At 41.1% G+C, this 20,240-nt stretch overlaps 2 protein-coding genes across 3 annotated transcripts in view; one reads left to right on the forward strand and one right to left on the reverse strand.

Annotated features, from left to right (window-relative positions):
* stxbp1a (syntaxin binding protein 1a) overlaps positions 1-15,316 on the reverse strand; it is a 40,462-nt gene extending 25,146 nt beyond the window's left edge. Inside the window, exon 1 of one of the 2 annotated variants that reach the window (XM_049603821.1) lies at positions 15,203-15,316. In XM_049603821.1, coding sequence (XP_049459778.1) covers positions 15,203-15,239 — 37 coding nt within the window. In that variant the 5' untranslated portion in view covers positions 15,240-15,316. The remainder of the gene's footprint in view (positions 1-15,202) is intronic. The other variant, XM_049603822.1, reaches the window with a different exon arrangement.
* A 2,235-nt stretch (positions 15,317-17,551) lies between these two features.
* niban2a (niban apoptosis regulator 2a) overlaps positions 17,552-20,240 on the forward strand; it is a 33,484-nt gene continuing 30,795 nt past the window's right edge. Inside the window, exon 1 of the mRNA XM_049603548.1 lies at positions 17,552-17,859. Coding sequence (XP_049459505.1) covers positions 17,805-17,859 — 55 coding nt within the window. The 5' untranslated portion in view covers positions 17,552-17,804. The remainder of the gene's footprint in view (positions 17,860-20,240) is intronic.

Consider the following 20,240-nt stretch of genomic DNA (forward strand, 5'->3'; position numbering starts at 1 on the left):
CATTGATTAGTCGACTAATCGTTGCAGCCCTATTTGAGTATTCCCTTTCCCTTTGGGAAAATAAGAGCGGTATTGCATGTAACTGTGTGTCTTTTAATGTCAAGAGCAAACATTACCTTCGTTGTAACTATAAAGTAGTGCTATAATATGTATCTTATAGTAGTTCAGAGAAGAGCTGCCAAAAACAAGGTGCTTATTCATGCAGGTTTGGGCTCTATTAGCTCACCTGACTCAAAAGCAAAACACTACAGCAGAGACATCTAACCTTATCCTGTCCTAATGGTATATATTTGAAAATCCCATAATGCATTTCCTTTACTGCAGGACAATAACATGCCAAAGTCAAATACAGCCTCCAACAAGGTTAATGAGCACAGATCTACAGCAGTGGAATACATCCTCTCTGTGAGGAGTGAATAAAAACACAGAGACTGTTGGGAAGGGATTCTGCTTTGTTTCCTGGTGATCTCAAAGATCCACAGAGGAAAAATAATCCTATCCAATGTGACGTCATGGCACGATGGTCATGTTTATGCCACGAAACTGATATTGGCCTGATCACTGTGCCAACCATCTGCCAGCTGTGTTGGGATAAACCCATTTGGGGTGAATTACTGTTTAACATCATGCTGGATCGCTGTGAATGTAAACCGTTAAGCCCTTCGGCTCCAGCTAAAACCTGAGGCCACACAGATACTGATGGATTATCACAGTTTAAAAAGGACTCAGACAAAAAAGATTACTGAACGCATGACATTAAGGTCAGGGACGCATTCAGGTTTGTGTTTTTGCCTCCAAAACAACCAATGTTAAACTCTTCCAGGTGATGAACACACCAGCTGCTGATTGGATCTTTTCACTATGAGAGGGAGGGGCATAGCATGAATGGAAAGACAAATAGATGGGATGACAGAATATAGGAGATGGAATAAAGGATACACAGACATGATGGACAGAATGAAAGATACAGTACATATGATGGAAGGAAGGATGTATAAGATGGTTATCAAACTATAAGTGAAAGCTGAAGAGAGAAAAGTGATGCAAAACTGTGTGAAGAGAAAGGGAGAGGTGCATGCCACTGGTGTTTGGAAATCAACAACACGTTATTTACTGTAGTTTTGCAGGTTGATTTGGCCCAGTTATCAACATGGTCAGCAGTTTGAGCAGCAGCAGTTATGACACAGAGCTCATGGAGGCAATTACTCGTCGTACTCCTTGTCGAAATCATTATTCTGTCAAATGTGGACACACAGACTTGATTCGCCTCCTTCAGCGCAACTTACACTCAGAAGGATATTATTATGTCTGACGTCCATCGTCTATCACAGATGCTGATTAAAGAGCATGATTATGATGTGCCTTGGGCTGGTCACAGTAGAAGGCCAATCTAAAATGTGAAGACAAGAGCTGTTGCCTGTGACTTTAATGTTCATTTCACTACCATAAACCATCTCCAATGTCATTTCCCATCCTCACAATCACAAACCATGTGTAGCCACATCAGCCCAGGACCTTAACATCTGGTTTCTTCACCTGCAAGATGGTCTGAAACCAGCCACCTGACAGCTGATGCAACAATTTGGTTTGCCCAACCAAAGAATGTCTCAGTGGCTGGTCCCTGACCATCTTGCAGTTGAATACTGGCTCACTCGACTGGTTGGATGTACTGCCAAATTCTCAGAAACAACTGGAGGTGGCTTATGTTAGTGAAATAAACATTTAATTTTCAGGCAACAGATCTGGTGGATGGCCCTGCAGTCAGAATTCAGTTGTCTGTATGTCCATGGTTACACTGCAAACAGGAACTGCTACTTTAGCATTATTTTAATGGTGCACTGCAAAAATGAAGACAAGCACAGGCTAAAAAATGTCTCAACTAAAATCTAAGTTGTAGCTAATGGCTAATTAACATTATACTGCCTGACATAATAACAATAGGTATGAAAAAATCCACCGGTAAACATTTTTTCATGTCTCATTTTGGTCTCTATTTTGTCTGAGGAGCTGCCCAGAGTGTCAGACTTTGAAAACCTCCAGTGCAAGATGAAAGGAAGTATATGATGCCGGAAGAACAGAAGAATTCGTTGGCTGTAAGGAAGGATAGATACATACTATATAAAGACTAAAACCATTCAGTTATGTGTATATAGCTCAAATTTATGTTGTCAAAAAACTACAAAATTTGTCTTAAAAGCAGCATACGCACTGTGACAGACTGAAATTTGACCCAGTGAATGCAGAAACACTGCCAGACTACGGCCTGCACCTCCTGTGAGTCAGAGTAAGTGTATCTGACCTCCTATGGGACATATGATCTTGGAATAGTAAGAATATTATTCTCACTAAATGACAGAGAGATTCCCCGACTCAGCTTCAGTCTATTTCCAGTATCTTCTGTTTTGTCCCCTAAGCTGCTGCGTCAGCGCAACAGCAGAACCAAAGCAACAAAACCTGACGCACATTATTTTGTTAAGGACCAGGTGCTTTGATTTTGGATCCGTTGATGAATCTGTGCTAATTGGTCAAAGTAAACATTGTAAAATTAAAGCTGGCTCACTTTAATTTCTAAAAGGTTGACTTGTTTTTCATCCAGCAGAGGCTCCAGGCTACAGGATGAGACACTTTTACAAACAAAGAAGCGGTGGGGATATCCGTCTCTCGCTTTCCCTTTTCCTCTGCAGCAGCTGATGTGTTTCCTCTTGTTCTCGCTCCAGCATTTTTCTGATAAAAGCAGCTCCAGTCACCTCACTGATATTTTAGTATTAACTAGAGTTTTTCCAGTTAATTTTCTTATGTTTCAAGATGTTGCACCTATTTCTCAAGGAAATGTTTCTCACACATTAATGTCCATAAAAAATAAAACTTTTATACACACAATATAATAAAATCCTCTTCTAGAGGTGAACTGAGAAGCAACAACACAACATTTACAATTCGTGTTTGTCAATGACGGCAGAGAGAAAACAAATCAATATTGTTGATTGATACATATCTAATCTAATTGATATCTAATTGATATATATCTAAATATATATGAAAGGATTGTGGGCTTTCAGGTTGTGGAAACAAAGTTAAAGCTGCACTACACAATATTTGTATAAACAATAAATCAAATGATCGAAAGGGGGTATTTGAAGTGACAAAACGCTGGAAGGACCCTACTCCACTGTTAATTTCTTAATCATACAGCTATTTTCAGCAAATAAGCTCTGACAAACTCACTGTGCAGGATTTGGAACGAATTTAACCCCTACACAGTCATCATCCACCAATACACGTTTTCACTAACAGCTAGGCAGTATATCAATATTATATTAGCACTGAAATATGAGACTAGATATCCTCTTGGACTTTGGACGTATATCATTGTAAGTGTTGTCTTCTCCTGGTTTTAAAGACTGAATTACAATAAAGTGATGTCATAGTCTAAACTTAACAGACTGCTCTATTATTTGCCATTATCCACATTACTCAGTACGTTTACATGCACGCAGTAGTCAAGCTAAGTTCACAGCTCGGCTAATCAGTCAAGTTGGACTTCTCGTCTTGTCTGAGTATACATGCAGAAGAGAAAATCGAATTTCTGACCATGTATGTCTGACTCCGCCTCGATAGGCGGCGCTGTGTCCTTTTTAAATATAGTGCGTAGTGAAGTAGTTCAGGTTCTTGTTCAGAAACTTTTTTAATAAATCTGTGTTTCACTGTTTCCTACCATCCATGAACTTCAAAATGTTTAGCTCCTTTAGCTGTCGGAGCATGAATATAGTGCGTCTTCTGCTTCTCGGTCGCCATGGTGTGCACTCCTGCTACGTCATCTAATTCTTCTTTTGGGTGAAAGCCCACGAAAGAAAAAGTGGTGCATGCACAGAACACTGAGTCCAACTCCAGCAGAATTATCTAGGTGTGCCAGTCCAATTTTAGTCAGACTAAGCTGTTTACATGCATTTTGATTTTTCTTTCCCATATCACCTAGCTTAAATTAATCTACCTGACGAGATCTCTCCTCGGGACTTTCACGTGTCATGCATAAACTACACTTGATAGATATTTCCCTAACTCTGTTAGCTCTGTTTGGGTTGTGTGGCTAACAGCTTTATCATTATTATAGGTAGCCTACATGATGTTTGGTGACCTCATGTAATCCCCATTATGGTCCTTTAAGAAGAAAAAAAAACAAACCCAGAATTTTATATGACACATTTTATCTTATTTTCTGTAAGATCCGGTATAATGTCGACTACATAAATACTGTGCAACGTCAGAGATTGTGTGAGCCGTTTCACCCACTGTCTTCACAAAAGATTAAATTGATCCTTTTTAGATTAAGCTATTCCCTCACTCCTCTCTTATTTCCCGTGTTGACCTTTACTGAGTCATGTCAATAACGGAACTATGATGACAAAATAATTAAGTGGACGCTGCCCACACTTGTTAACTGATGACTGAGAGAAAAGATGAAAACCACGTTGGGAGGAGACAGTGCTGTGGATTTTTCCTTTCTGACCCCCTGATAGAGACACAACAATACATGACTGCACCAGTCAGACAGAAAGGAAGGGACCTGAAAAAACAGTGTCACAGCTGTGTCAACCAAACAGGGAGTGTGGCACGAACAAATACACTCCTCAGACGCCACATAATCTCACATCCAGTTTCACAGGAAACACATTCTCGTGGCAGAGCAGAGAAAAGAACGAGGACAGGCCAAAAGGCACAACTTTTCTTGTTACAAACCATTAGATTGAATAAAAAAAATACCTAAAAACCGATCTTTTTTTTTAAGAATCCAGACACACAGACCACATTCTGGGCATTTCATCCAAATAACGCTTATCTGCCGCAATAAGAAACAGTGTGATGTCCTACATGAAATTGCTGATCCGGTCAATGTACATTCAGCCCAGACTCTACACATTATGCAGCAGCGAAGAGCTGACAGTTTCTCCCTTTGCCTCGTGGTTCTCCCCCCTTCAGGGACTTTCACCTATGAGTACATGACCCATTTTTTTCTCTGGATCTCAGCTTCATACAGCAGCATCACTCCCGAGAGAATCTGACACGGCTGATCTTAAAGAGACAGGGAGGCATTTCAGCAGGGCTAGCACTGAGTTACAACTACAGCGCTCAGTGCTCTTCTGTTCAGAGACATTTTTACTGTGTTAAAAGAACACTTAAAGCTTTACAACGAGGGTCTCAACTTAAAAAGCTAATTCAAAAATTTAAATAAGACACATGAAGCCAAGCCAGGTCTCTATAATAGTCTATCAATAAAACTGTGCAACATATAAGTCATGAAGCATGATCAGTTGCTATAGTGATATAGTGAAAAAATACTGTAAAGGACAAAATGGAGGCAAATAACAGTGGCATTTCACCATGGAGTCCATTATTTTCTATATTAGTACACACTGGAGGTCATAGTGTGTTTAAAATAGAGCTGAAATTGACGGTCAGTTCATCTAATAGTTGACTGACTACAAATAAATCAATGCCAGCTGCTGGTTTCTTTGATAGTAGATTAATTGTAGTAGGAATTTTATCATTTACTTAACATTTGCTGTTACAGCTTCTCAAATGTACCATGTAATCTGTAGTTTTTGGTATCTTGCAGTGAGCATCTGTCATTATTTTTGACATCAATCAATGCAAGAACATAATTATCAGATTAACTCATGACATTCCTTAACGATGATCCAATTGATAAACCATAGTTGTTGTCAGTTTAAGGCCCTGTCTCCACGTGTAAAGATATTTTTGAAAACAGATATGTTCCTCTAAGTTCTGGCCTCTTGTCACATGCAAGTTTGAGGTTACCAAGATAGAACATTGTATCCGTGTAGGCATGTAAAATGGAGCATTTGGGAAACAATGACATCATCTTCTTCATTTGCGCATGTCCATTGTTGCTTGTGTGCCAAAACGAAAAACAACAATGACACACTACCACTTTGTTTATGTTTTGTTTACACTGCTTTGTCTAATAACTCCTTTGCCCTTTAACTTAGTATTGCTGCAGGACTTCATGGATAAACGTAGTCGTCTGCTGTGCCAAGTGTTATTTGGTCCAAATCCCACCAGAAACAGCACATTTGGATAAGACCCAGTTGAAGCAGCAGGTAGTGGGACATTTTTTTTGAGTGAGGTTTTTGTCAATGATGAGTGAAGGAAAACTTGTCCGGAGGAGGTTGCATCTTTTAGTGAGCTCCTTCATCCTTGAATCGAAGAGGAATCAACGGCAATGAGATCTCCAGTAGGTGTTTTGAAAAAGGTAACATTAGCCTGTGCACTCTACTACCTCTGTAAAGAGGGGAGACTGTGTAAGACAGCTGACGCCAGCAAGCTAGACTGCTTTCATGCCCTAATATTAGTCTGCAGGCTGGTCAGACGGGCCTGCAGTTGCATAACACCCTAACCAGCCCCAACCAGCACAAGTTGGTTTTGAGAAAAGCAGAGGAGGATCATGAGTTTGAAGCCTTTCTGGCCTCCAACATCCATCCAATCAGAGGTCAAAGGTTCATGCAGGTTGAGGACAAGTGCAGGTCACCCAGCCAAAAAAGGAAACAGGTTAATGTGAGGACCCTTTCACATGACCTGCACCGATGGACGGGAGCAGAAAAAAGGCAGAGTCATGAGACCTGAGCACAGAGACACTCTGACAGCAGATCTGTATAGCGGCCTGACCTTTGCCGACCATGTTTGCAGTATACTGACTCATTCTCAAGCAGTTTACATAAACGTACCTCAACAGCCAAAAATTCAAGTAGATGCAAAAGCCATCTGAGCACATACGACAACAGTGTGGGTTAACCCTTCATATTTTCAAAGACGGTGGGCCTAGCATTGCCAGCCCCTGGTGTTTAACCATAAGCAGTAAAACGCAGTACCAATCTACATATTAGCACACTTGTAACATCTCACAACAGCAGATTATTATCTGCTGAGACACAAAAATATCTTTAAAGGCGTTAAGATCCTCTGCAATAACATGCGCAAGAAGCTAGACAATTGGCCTGCAAGTGGTCTGCAATACACCTGCGAAACACATGGAATTGTCAGCCACCCCAATTAACCTGACAGCAAGGAGCCCCTGTGATGGGAAACTCAGATGAGTATGAGTCCTTATCAGTGAACAGAAGTTGCTAATGCAGTAAAAAGGATTTCATATGCAAAATGCCATTTAAGAAATACGTCTTTTTTAAAATACTTAAATTATTTTCTTACATAATGAGGTCAACTACAACCAGTTGACTAATCGATGACTATTTTGCAAACCTTCTGTTATCAAACTCCTACTATACACCCCCAGATAGCATTATTTTAGGAGGTATGATATCACCTAACTGTTGTTTTCAGATGAGAGGACATCTTTATCATTTCAACACATCTGACGCATCTTTGTTGTCATGGTTTATACTCAAAAGGAACCTTAGGTGTCAATGAGGACATATTAATTGTCAAGTAGTGAGGGAGGGAATTTCTTATACTGTCCAAAAACCTAAAAGATATTTCATTTAAATATTAAACAGACAAAGCATTAAATACTCAAATTGGAGAAGCTCAAACCATTTCCCAACATTTTTAGACTTATCCTCCACTGTGAGGTGTACACACTCATTAATCTAATCAAATGCAACTTGGGGCCAACAGCTAACTCCTCCAATCAAGAAAAGCCAAAGTTCATTTTGTTAGCTTGTCTCAGGGTCACAGACAACAGGTGTCTCTTTGGACATCACGTGACAAAAACTGTTTCTTTCCAGAGGAGTGTGGCTGCAGTCTAATTTAATAATTTCTCCCTCATTCTCCGCCTGCTGATCTAATAATGTAGGTAAGGAAGGTGTGGGTGGAGGCCAACAGTCTCCATCAACTCCACATCATTGTGATTCTCCAGAGACCCCACACTCACCACAGTGCACCGCACACACATTATGAGCAAGGACATAAAATCCCTGAACAATTTAATCAGATCCCTCTCTTAACAGACCCCAAATACTCCACTTTCGAAATACAACACATTACGGGAGCTGAAGATGCTCTCACTGCTGTGTCAGAATGGTCACTGATTAATCATTTCATCAAACTGATTAATCAGCTAATTGTTCTTGGCTCTTTGACAGAAATACCAGCGCAGGAAGTGGCAGAAAACCATCTAGAGTTAATCAATTCATAAACCCAAGTGGTGTTTACATCGTCTACATGTTTTTTGTACGCTACATAAACCAACCAGAGAGAAATTTAAGCGTTAACTTTATTTATTTATTTTTTCAACCTGGACGCCATTTTCCCTGTGTTTTTATGTCTAAGTGACTACTGGATACAACAATTTGAAACTGATCCATTACTGAGAGTGAGGGCTGCAGCTGGCAGCTGTGAAACTGCAGCACTTGGGCACAGTCAAATTTACGTCCACTAAAAGTATTTGATTTGTCGCTGACAGACTCGATTATTATCATAAGTGTCTGAAAACATTATGGAAAGTAAGATCCTTTTTGTTAACAAGAAACAGCCCCAAAATCTCAATCAGCAAACCCACCAGACTCCATTTAAATAAACAGTCATTTTAGCTCATATAGCACATTTTCACATCCAACTGGGTGAATTACGAGTTTATTTCAACCAAACCAGAGTGTGTGATTGTTGGAACAGTGGAAGGATGAACCAAGACAGTTTTTGTGAGTTTTATTTTGTTCCTGTCGACTCTGAATGGGCGTTTCAATGATACAAATACCGTACTATTAAAAGGAGTCTGCGGAGTTTCGCAGTAGCGATTCCAGGACTGTTTCTGGTTAAACAAAAAGGATCTTGCTCTTAAAAAAAAGGTCTATCTCATATATGACCCTAGGGCTGGGCGATATGACCAAAATCTCATATCCGGATATAGATAATTTCATATCCCGATAACGATACATATCACAATATAGCACATTTTAATCCAATGAATAAAAAGATGCCTCTGTGTGTGCTTTTACATAGCATGCAGGTGTTCCGGATTCAGAGGTGTGACAGAGATCAGACTGATCAGAGCTTTAAACTCTGCCATGAGGGAGTATAAAAATGTTACTAGGACGAGGGGAGGACAGAGAGAGAGCAAGCAGCTGTGGTCGAGCAAGCTAGAGAGTGAATGAAGAGAGGGAACGCTGGTAGCGAGAAAGCTGGTCAATAAAACGCCCAAATGACGAAAAATATTGCTGTAGAAAGTATAATTTGCGTCACAACGATATAAACGATAGAGCAAAATATGAAACAACAGACATTTCTCTCGTCTTCTTTTCTCGTCACACAATATATATCGTCATATCACACAGCCCTATATGACCCCCTAGTTGGCAAGTCCTCCTCAGAGTCATCATAAAGAGACTAAAGGTATGAAGAGAGAACCTGCAAAAAACTTCAACATTGAGGACTGAGAGAGGGCAAGTACCAAAGCACGATCACAAGCAGTTAACACACCTTAAATTTCTGCAGTATAGTTGGCTGATGCGAACACATATAACCCCAGAAAAGCTCAATCAGGCCATCAGGGGTAATCAATCACTCTTTCACAACATCTGAGGTCCCTTCATGTGTCACCTAGAGAGGACAGACTTAGCCCATATGATGGAAGCACTGGATGCTATAAGTTATCCTAGGTCAAAGGGTTTTTTTTAAAATTGTTGTCAACATTTGTACATTAATGTAACGTGTACTCAAGTGTATCACACTAACACGATCCTAAAACCTTTAATTTATGATTTTTACTATTTCATTTTTATTAAGTTGCGATTGTCATACCGATATCTTGTTCAGGTGTCCATTTTTGTGTGTTTATTTGTGGGTACATAAACACACACGTACTGGTATGTGTGTACATGTGTGTCTTTGTCAATTGTTGTGAAAATCAATAAAGATACTGTTGGGGAAAAAAGGTCTATCCCAGTAGTGTCCTTTCCATAATGCTGTCAGACACTTAGAAAAACAATGGGAGTCTGTCAGTGGCGAGAACAGGCACTTTAGTGTATGTAAATTGACAGCGCACAATTGCCCATTAACATTAGATGGCAGCCTGTTTCACTCAATACAGGACCAGTTTCAAAATACTTTTGTCTCCATTAGTCACTCAGACTCAAAAACATTAGTAAATTGGTAGTTACCAATTAAGAGAAGCTGGGAAACAATTTAAAGAAAGTCAGGATGCTGAAAATGGCAGGCAGTGTACTGTATAGCAGACTGTAGGAAAGCAGGTGATGCACTGTGGTGCCGCAGGCTACAACAACCTGGCTGGAGCTCTGTGTGAAGCTCTTAGTGCTCTGCAGTCTCCTCCAGCTGTACTGATTGATGTACAGCATAAAAGCCCAAATCAATATCATTTTGCATATGAAATCCTCTTACAGTTAACAATTTGATGCATCACCATCACGTCATGCTATCCTTTGTCTTTCTCCTTAATCTGCATTTCCTCTTTTTTGTCTTGTCGCTGGAGCACGAGAGCATCTTAGCTGGCGCTACATGGCCTTTGCACGACACTGATCATCTATAAGTAGATATTTCTGTAACACTGTGTTAAATGTGTCACCACTGTCTATGTGCATATGTATGTAAAAGGAGGATGGTGAAAGCAGTCACGTGCTGCTGAGAAGAGTGGGAGGAGGAGGATGACTGCCAGCTCTGACACAGCACTCTTCCTCAGTGAAAGAGAAGGGGAATTCATTAAGATTATGAGCCAATGTAACCCTGAATTAGAGAGCTCTATTTCAGCCAGCCCTTGATGCTCTGTAACCACGGCGACATGACATTTCGGCATGGATTCATTTGGGATTGTGTGTGTTTGCAGCGTGCATGCGTATTAGCTGTGTGTGTGCGTGTGTTTTATGGAGGCCCAGAGGCTGCAGGCACTGCGTCAGACACTGAACCCAGACGAGTGTGTGATGCTCTGGTTCACTGATGCTTCCAAGGTCACATGAAAGCTTTGTGTATACGTGTGCAAGTAAGTGCATGCACGTGTCCCTCTATTTTTTGGTTTTGCCGTCTTCCTTCCTTCTCGTCTATAAAGCCCTCTCACAGAGAGGAGTAAATACACATTGGCTTGCTTCCACGTACTTCCACTTAGAATGAATTGACTCATCACAACCAATCAGACACTTAAAGGAAAAGTTCAACATTTTGGGAAATGCACTTATTTCCTTTTTTTCCGAGACTTACATGAGAGGATCAATACTAGTGTCACATCCCTGTGTTAGGTACACTGCTAGAGTCAAGATGTGATAAGCCAAGCTTAGCATAAAGACTGGACAAAGAGGGAAGCAGATCCAAAACAAACAATACCAATCCTTCTCAAACTAAGTTTATCCATCTGCCCTGTACTCTCTGTGCAGTGTCTTCAGTTACAGCACAATATCACGGATACTGTCGGTAAACACAGGTCTTAATTTTGTTCTCTGTACAGGAACAACAATTCCAAACCTGCTAGCCTCACTGTGACGTCAAGACTCCGGGAAGCTGCATAGTCAATGCGCCTGGCCTCTGTTTGCCAAGACACTGAACTTTGGACGGAGTCATGCTAGCTGTTTTCCCCTACTTCCAGTCTACACACAAAGCTAGGCTAGCCATTTCCTGACTGCAGCCCTGTACTTACCACACAGACAAGACAGTGGTATTAATTTCCTTATCCTATTCTTAAAATATCAAACTAGTAATTCAGTGTTTTCAAAGTCTTGCAACAAGAGACAGAACTAAAAAATGCAACATTATTCTCAAATATTCAGTGCCCAGTACTACTGACAACTCGACTGGCATCTTTCAACACAAGCCGAACAGTACAATGATATTGTATCCTTTTGCATAAATATCTTCTTCACTATGATTAGTATGAGTATATGGCGTATACTCCATAGGAACAGCGTATAATCGCATGGAATGAGGACAAACTGTCAGTTGTACAACCCAAACAAGACATACAGTTCAACCCAAAATCAATAACACAGGAAGCACTGAGCTAGTTAATGTTGTCCGTGAGTAGATGCATGGTTCCTTCTGCATGGTGATATGATTGGCGGGTGTAGTTGGGTAGAAAGAAAATAGTTCCTGCATGATACTGCTCACAACAAGGTCCGTGGATTATCTTGAGTAACCTGGCCATGATTTATGAAAGGAGACAAGAGTTTTCCAAATGCGTTTTTTGGCTCTCCGAGCACCACAAGCCGAGTGCCATCTAGTTCTATTATATTGGAGAGAAGGCAGACATCTCCACAGTCGATATCTCCAACACTCTGCAACTCACATAAAAACGATCTAAATTGATAAACAACACTGCTTTTTTTACAACCCGTGTTGCAGGTGTGATCTACTGTTGAATTTCTGGATTACAACCAGCTGATGTCAGCACTCTGATCAGCTGACTGATGAATATAGTCATCAAAATGCTACTAAGAGAAAATGTATGTTAAGGAATCTAAGTTCACTGAGTGCAAGACAGTGACCACGTTATCACAATGTCAGGCTGTTCCTTGTCTGGGACAAGATAAAAAGCCTTTGCCTCTTGAGAAATACAAGGAATGGACGTGAATACCTGCACAATATAATGAGATCAGGTGCAACAGCCCGACGTGCTTTACAATGTAAGGTGTTCATCTGCTGAATGTTAAAAACAGAACATTGTTTCTTCTTAATCACAGGGTTGTGATTTACAAAAAGAAGCACTGTGCTCCATCTGTGTCATCAACCTTAGCAGCCACTTTGTTTTTAATTAAATATCTACCAGCTCATGTTGCTGCTGAGATCCTCAACCCTCATCATTCAGCTGTATTTTCCTTCTGTCTGCTCTCTTGGACTGATGCTCACATACAGTCATAAAAGAGGAGGGTGAAGCTCTGCTTGCTGCCCATCCCCCTCCTTCATTCTGGCTGCTACATCCGCTGCTGCAGAGAGGACCCATGATGGTGTCGCCCTCCCTCTATGCCCCCACCACCACCACCTCCACCAATCCCATCCCAGCTCCACCTCAGCCAAACAGAGCGCAGGTGTTGCCTGCTGCGTCCCTGCCTTCACCTACTGGGAAACACGCACAAGTGTTTACAGTGTTCTGGAAAAGACGGTGCACTCGACACTGACAGTCTGCATGTGCCCTGCCTTTAATTTTACAAACTAGGTTATGTAATTTCCAGTTACACGGTCTGAAATTAAATAGTATAGAACATACAACAATATTTGGCATATGAGGCTGCATTGTGTAACGTTGTGGGTGCACAGATGATATCACCTCTATCAAATTTCAGTCTTGCGGCCTTAAATTAAAAAAATGTTGCAATATTATGGAAAAATCTTGTCATTAACACAAATATCATTGATGCAAGCTGTAAAAATGCAGGTCTGGACTCACAATCTAATTTTCAACTCGACCACAATAAAGCACGAGGCCAAACAATATTTCTTTAGCATGCATTTAAAAAAACATCTGCTCTACTTCCATAGCAGCACTGGTCAGTAAGTCTATATTATTATTGGAATCTTATCATACAATATGATCATATAATCACTGATTAAAGTAAAGTCTAATAAGTGTGGAGCATAGCTCACAGCATTGAACATAAGTTTGAATTTGTCTTCTAAATATCTAATTTACATCATTTATCCCTCAGCCCTATTAAAAGTCACAGTTTCATAAACCATCAATCACAAAAATACTTCATTATATCTTTATATAACATTATACTGTAGTCTTGGCTTCAAAGTGAATTTACATTTTTTAAATTCTTGACCATTGGTGTTTCAGGCTCCATGTGGGAGGTCTGATTCCCAGCCAAAGCACAAACCAATCATATCATAGCACAAAAACACTGTGGAGGTGGTTGTGTATCAGTGTGTGTGACTGGGTGGGGATGGGGGCCTTAAGAATTTGCAGCAGGACTCATGACTGTGATACACCGCTGATCCTGAAAGGATTTCAAAAATTTAGAGATTCAGCAATCTTTCTGCCAGAGAGGGAGACATTACTACAGAGCTGCCTGGATTTCTGTAGTGAAATGTGAAACCAAATCAATAAGGCGAAGCACATATATCAAATGAAGCAAATCCTGCACCACAGACAGGCCTGGTTAAAAATGAGGAGAACGTGCAGCTGAAGAAATGAGGGAAAACTGATTTATTTAGATGCCTGCTCCGCATTACATGGTCTCTAGGAGTCTTGGCCTCACCATGCAGGCCTGTCTGACATAATCACAACCACCAACACTTGCACCCAGTTGACCCTGCTGAGGAGAATCGAGCTGCGCCTCTATTTCCAGGCCTGCATCCTCACCACACAGCGACACTGCTGAAGCATCAGTGGGAATAAATGAGTCTAGATAACAGAACCAGTGCTGGACGGTTCAGTCTGCAGCGTCCTGATGATGCAGGATTACACAGACTGGGTTAGATCGGTGGCGCACCGCCAGTAAAGGGCATCATAATGATGAAAGGGCATCCACTCATCGTTACAATATAGGCCCACAGATAATGCGTAATTTTAAAGACAACTTTCTCGTCCTGCATACAATCCGCCATTAATGTGTAGAGGAGCTGACAGCAGCTTGATTCAGCTGTGAGGCGCTCCGGATCAGAAAGGGTGTTTTATGCAACCGTTTCATGCTCCATCAGAGGGGTGAGGCACTGCTGAAATCAGGAAATCCCGCGGATGGAGAGTGTTAATCTCCAGCCACTTTATAACCAATACCATTAAATTATATTATTAGCTATAATTAGCTTGCCAAGGCGTGAGAAGCAACTGTCTGTAGGATCATACAGTATTCAGGGAAAACCAGTTTGTGTTGCAGCGCAGATTATTCGTGGAATAAACGCTGATTATGGCTAAAAGGGTGTATGTGGGCTGCATCTGCTTCCAGGCTTTCTGCATCCTTCTGGAGATGGATGACTACATTCATCAGTGGGCTAATCACCGCTTGGTAAATCCATTTTCAGGTCTCCGCCGCTTGAGATACAATTGCGCATCCGCACCGCAGGAGCCTGGTGAGACAAACCAGCCTCTGCAGGTTTACTACAGCTCCCTCACTACACGGCCGTGGTTTACAATGGGATACAATGGAACACCACAGAGCACAACCTTCATCATCATCCTCATCCTCACCAGATGCACAGACTGACATTCGCATCCTGCACAGACACGCACAAACACAGCCGCATTTGCGCGCTCGGCGCAGCATCCCACCAAATAAAACAGAAATAAGCTTACTTTCGCCGACCACCGCCTTTAATCCGATAGGTGCCATGATGCTGAGTGCTGAATTGAATGTTCACCCAATGCTTCCTCCCTCCTCTCTGTGTTCACCTCACTTCGCTGCGGAGGAGTCTCCAGTTGGAGACGTCACTGCGTATCCTTCCGCATCATCCCCTCATTGGTGGTGCTGGGTGTCTGGCTACAACTGCAGCTTATTAGCTTAAACAGTTTACTACAGTCTTGCACTTATTACTGAGTCCATTATAAATCATTATACTATTAAGACACCTCGAAAGGTATTTTATAATCTCTTTTCCAGAAACATGCCATTCAATTGTTGTCTAGGCCTGCATGTAATATATAATATATTATTTAACACCAAAAATGTGACAAACCACAACCATCTCTATAACTCATAAGTCCTGATAGGGCTGGGCAATATATCGTTATTTTATTTTTACTATATCACGATATGAGATTAGATATCATCAAGATTTTCAATATCATAATATCACAAGTGTCGCCTGGTTTTAAGGGCATTACAGTAAAGTGATGCAATTTTCTGATGTTACCAGACTGTTCTTGTTATTATTTGCCTTTACCGACATGGTAATTAAACCCCCATTACTGATGATTATCAAATATTTCATTGTGTAAATATTATTTGAAAGCACCAATACTAAACCCTACAATATTGTCACAGAATAAATATTGAGGTATTTGGTCAAAAAATACCACAATATTTGATTTTATCCATATCGCCAAGCCAAATTCTGTCGATTCATTGTCTGATTTAAATTGTGACACTGTTATAAGGAGTGGAGATCGTTGGGCAGTAAATAATAATGATAATAATAATAATAACTTCATTTGTTGAGCACTTTTCAAAAGTGATACTGATAAAACATGAGCATATACATACACCTAAACCAGCATATATACTTAAACACATAGTCTATCAACTGTCAGGAAAGGCCAATCTGTAAAAGTAAGTTTTCAGATGAGATTTAAAGATGTGAACAAACAGAGTCAGCTGATCTGATGCTCAGTGGAAGGGTGTTCCAAAGCTCAGCAGCAAGAACCGAAAAGGCTCCATCACCCTTTGTCTTTAACCTGGACTCTGGAACAGTTAGAAGACCCAGACTAGCAGACCTCAGGGGTCTGTCTGGGCAGTATGTTGTGAGAAGCTCAGTTACATACTCTGGTACCAGATCATTGAAAATGGGGCTGGATTGGGCACACATTGAGGAAAACCTCCTTCCAACATGAGCAGACAGTCCTTATCCTGGAACCCACAGGGTAAAAGAAAGCCAGGAAGACCAAAGAACACCTGGAGAAGGTCTGCCGAGACAGAAATCAAGGAATCACGAACATCCTGGAAGGAAGCAGAAAAGATCGCCCAACACCGAACCAGCTGGAGAAAATTCATGAATGATCTATGCTCCCCAAGGAGCAAATGTGTTTAAGTCAGCAAGCCACCAGATCATTAAGAGCCTTGAATGTGATTAAAAGAACTTAACTAAAAAATAAAGTCCTTTTATGCCGATCTTCTAATTTATGAACAAAATGTCCCAGCACTAGTGGCGATTATTTTGGTTACTTAATGTGTGCAAACATTGATGACTGCATTTTCTTAATATGAACCCAAAGAAGAGCAGCTGCTGTTGCCAAGGCACCAACTTAAGGGTCCAAATAAGCAATAAACTCTGTCAATATAGTTGACTATTACTGAGAATGTCCTATTGACTTTCACTTAATCCGTGAGAATACTGTGCATGTTTTCCCATTAAATCACTCATTATTTCACATCTATCTCTTCTGTTAGCATTATGATATTTATTATCTAAAAAAAAAGAGTTACTAAATGAATTTGCATAAAGGTTTCACAGTGAACTGAGATTGCAGTGGATACAGGACCCTCTCAATATCAAATAGCAATAAACTCCGTGTCCACAAGGGGGCAGCATGGCTCTTTCTACAGGAAGGCGCAAACGGAAGGCATCATGGAAAACTGTTTCTCCCATAACCTTTAACACTATTCCGCATATTTTGGGCCCCAATACAAGTGTTAAATTGAAATGCGCTTAAACCAGTATAGCCTAAAATATTTTTCTTAATAATCCACATTACTTAGAGGTGATCTTTAAGGACAGTACAAGGAGGTTTGCGTTTTAATTGCCATGTAAGTTATAAGTTGAACGCCAAATAAAGTAAGGGTGCACCGACACACACACACACACCGTAAATATTAAACACACTGTCACTATTTAAGCTCCTGGTGCTGGCCACACCCTTGGCAGGGCCGCAGGAACACGTTGAACCAGTGATGACTCCCAGAGGGTGTGTCCTGCCACTGTGAACCAGCCTAGTGTTCACCTCCTCCTGCTCCTCACCGGGCGGGGAGTCGTCACCTCGCCGCAGTCCTCCTCCTCAAAGCGGGAGCGGAGACACGCAGCAGCGCCAGTGCCGTGCGCCTCTCAGGGGGAAAGTGATTATCCCAGCGGACCTGGTCGGATGTTTGAGACTATTGGAAAGACCACTGAAGCCTATTTTCTTTTTGAATTCAACCTGTAACCAGCCCGGATACTTGCAGGATCTGCGAGGCTCTACTGTAACCATGGGGGACGTGGTTTCCTCTCACCTGGATGAGAGCAGGCGGGAGATGATTACAGGTAAGACAGGAGTGGCCGGGCTACAGCTGAAGGACGAAGACAGCTTCCCACACACTGAAGTTCATTAAAAGTTATTATATTCATATCCAAAACAGCACCGATATCTTCCTAAAAGTTTTTAACAGCGTAATTGATTTTGTAGGGGTGTGTAAAAAGTTATAAACTTTCCAAATAAGGAGCCTTAAGTTATTCAGCTGTTTTAAATGAGTCAGTTTGAACACAAATATGTTATCTGATTTGACTCCTCTGTCAGAAAACTCATGCTTTATCATAGATAGTTATAGATAATCTTTGAACTGAGCTGCAGAGAGAAATCCACTCAGACTTCTCTGCATGATCTGTCAAAGAACTTTAATTTCTCAATACTGTATGTGGTGTTAACCCAGCATTTAATTATTTTTCGACAGTAGCAACTTCTTCTCATTAAGTGTCACGTTTCCCCATTTCATTTTGGGACAAAGCTTCTCATTCATATCAGCGTATTGTTGCTCTACTTGAACACTTGAATAGCTCCCGCGTATCCCATCTCTGCTGCAGGCCTATTTCACAGAGAGATAATAAGTAGGTTTCCCAGAGGCGAGCGTGTTTGTGTAAGTTTGGGAGCGACTGCTATTTAAGTCTCAGATTGCTGCAGCCTCCCACTGTGAACTGAGCAGGTCTGTGTGATTATTTCAACAAGGCATGGGAGCGGAGGGAAGCAGGGGAAGAGCGCAGAAGCTGAAACACTTCCATGAATCCTTAGATGCTGTCTTGAAATTTTAAGAATGTCGTTGCTGGAAGTATTTTCACAATGCATCCCAGGTCCAAAACGATCCAAGAAAAGAGAGAAGACTATTTTTTAGCTGCTATTTGGATCCTCCAGAGTTGTGCTTTGCAGAAATTGTTGTTTGAGAATCCTTTTAACCTCAGTTACTATGTTTCTTCAGGATTGCAGTTGTGTTTGTGTGTTTGTTGGCACACATACTGGCATGAAGAAACCACTTCTGGAAACTGAAAATTACGTTCTTGAGGTCCAGACACTCAGTTTGTTTGTTGTTGCTGTTTCTTGTGAACCAGAAAGAGAAATACTCCCAGAAATAGTTTAAAATAGGAAGAACAACATTGTGACAAGCGGACTCTCGTGGTGGTGGTTTCTCTGTTTATGTCTGACCTGCCGGTTTATTTCAGTGTATCTGAAGAGATGGAGACTGAAATGATACAAAATATGAATGAATCGACAACACATTTGATAATAGTTTAAACCACTTCAAAGACAAATGTGTGGATTTACGGCCTGCTTTTTCTCCATTTTATATCCTTATAAATTGAAAATCTTTTGAGTTTTGGACTGCTGTTCAGGCAAAACAAGCAATTTGAAGACATCACCTAGCTAGACCTTTGGAAAACAAGGAATACAGAGCCTGTCAGCTTCACAATGAGCTGAAAAGAGCTGTAAACAAAGATAAAAGGTGTTTATCATGAAAGCGTACTCTTGACCCTGGGAACAGTTTGTGTGACAAAGTAATCTCATCTCAAAAGGTCCACTCAGTAGCTTCTCTGGAGCTTCGACTACATCTCACATTCTTCATCAGTAAATGGGGCTGACTCAGGTGACAAAAAAGTTGGTCTATTTGGGAAATGTATTCATGATTCAAACATTTAAAACATGAACATCTGAGCAGCTGTATACAGAGCCACCACCCCTTCAAGTTTTCAGATACCTAAAATAGGGCAATATCTTCAGCTTATGAGTCTGGCTGAGAGAAAGATACACATGAAGAGATGAGTCAGAGGAGGAAGGTTTGGGGGGAGAAAACAACGAGTGAAGCTGCCGGAGTAAAGCAGGTAGAAACTTGTCACAGGATTAATACCTGAAACTGCTGTCTGGCTCTCACACACCCTCCCTCTATGTCATCTTTACCTATCTATCTGTACATCTTTTGCTCTCGTCTTTGCATGTATGCAGGCATGTATGAATAACGTAACAAGAGTGTGTGCGTTTGTGTGTGTGGGAGCAAAAGGGAGTGAGGAAAGACAGCTCAGCATTTCAGCACTGGGAGTCTTGTTTGGAGTGAGCACCTCCCAACAAGGTGATTTCTTCATCCTGGCTGCCAACGCACATTTTCACAAAATGATCTCCTCCCTCCTCCACAACACAGACGCAATTCCGTCTGAAGAGAGATGGGGCCATGTGCTTGCTCATCTACAGATTAAGCAAACTCACCCATGTGGAAGATCTTGCACTTGTTTCTCAAATGTGTTCAAGAACGAGATTGCCACTTTGAAATAGAAGCAAAAGCAAGGACTGAATGATGCCAGGAACATCACAGCTTCTGTCAACATCTCATACTTAAGTCACACATTTTACTGGTTACTAATAATCAATAACGTTTCTAAAGAGA

Source organism: Epinephelus fuscoguttatus, linkage group LG18, assembly GCF_011397635.1.
Source record: "Epinephelus fuscoguttatus linkage group LG18, E.fuscoguttatus.final_Chr_v1".
Classification (NCBI taxonomy): Eukaryota; Metazoa; Chordata; class Actinopteri; order Perciformes; family Serranidae; genus Epinephelus; species Epinephelus fuscoguttatus.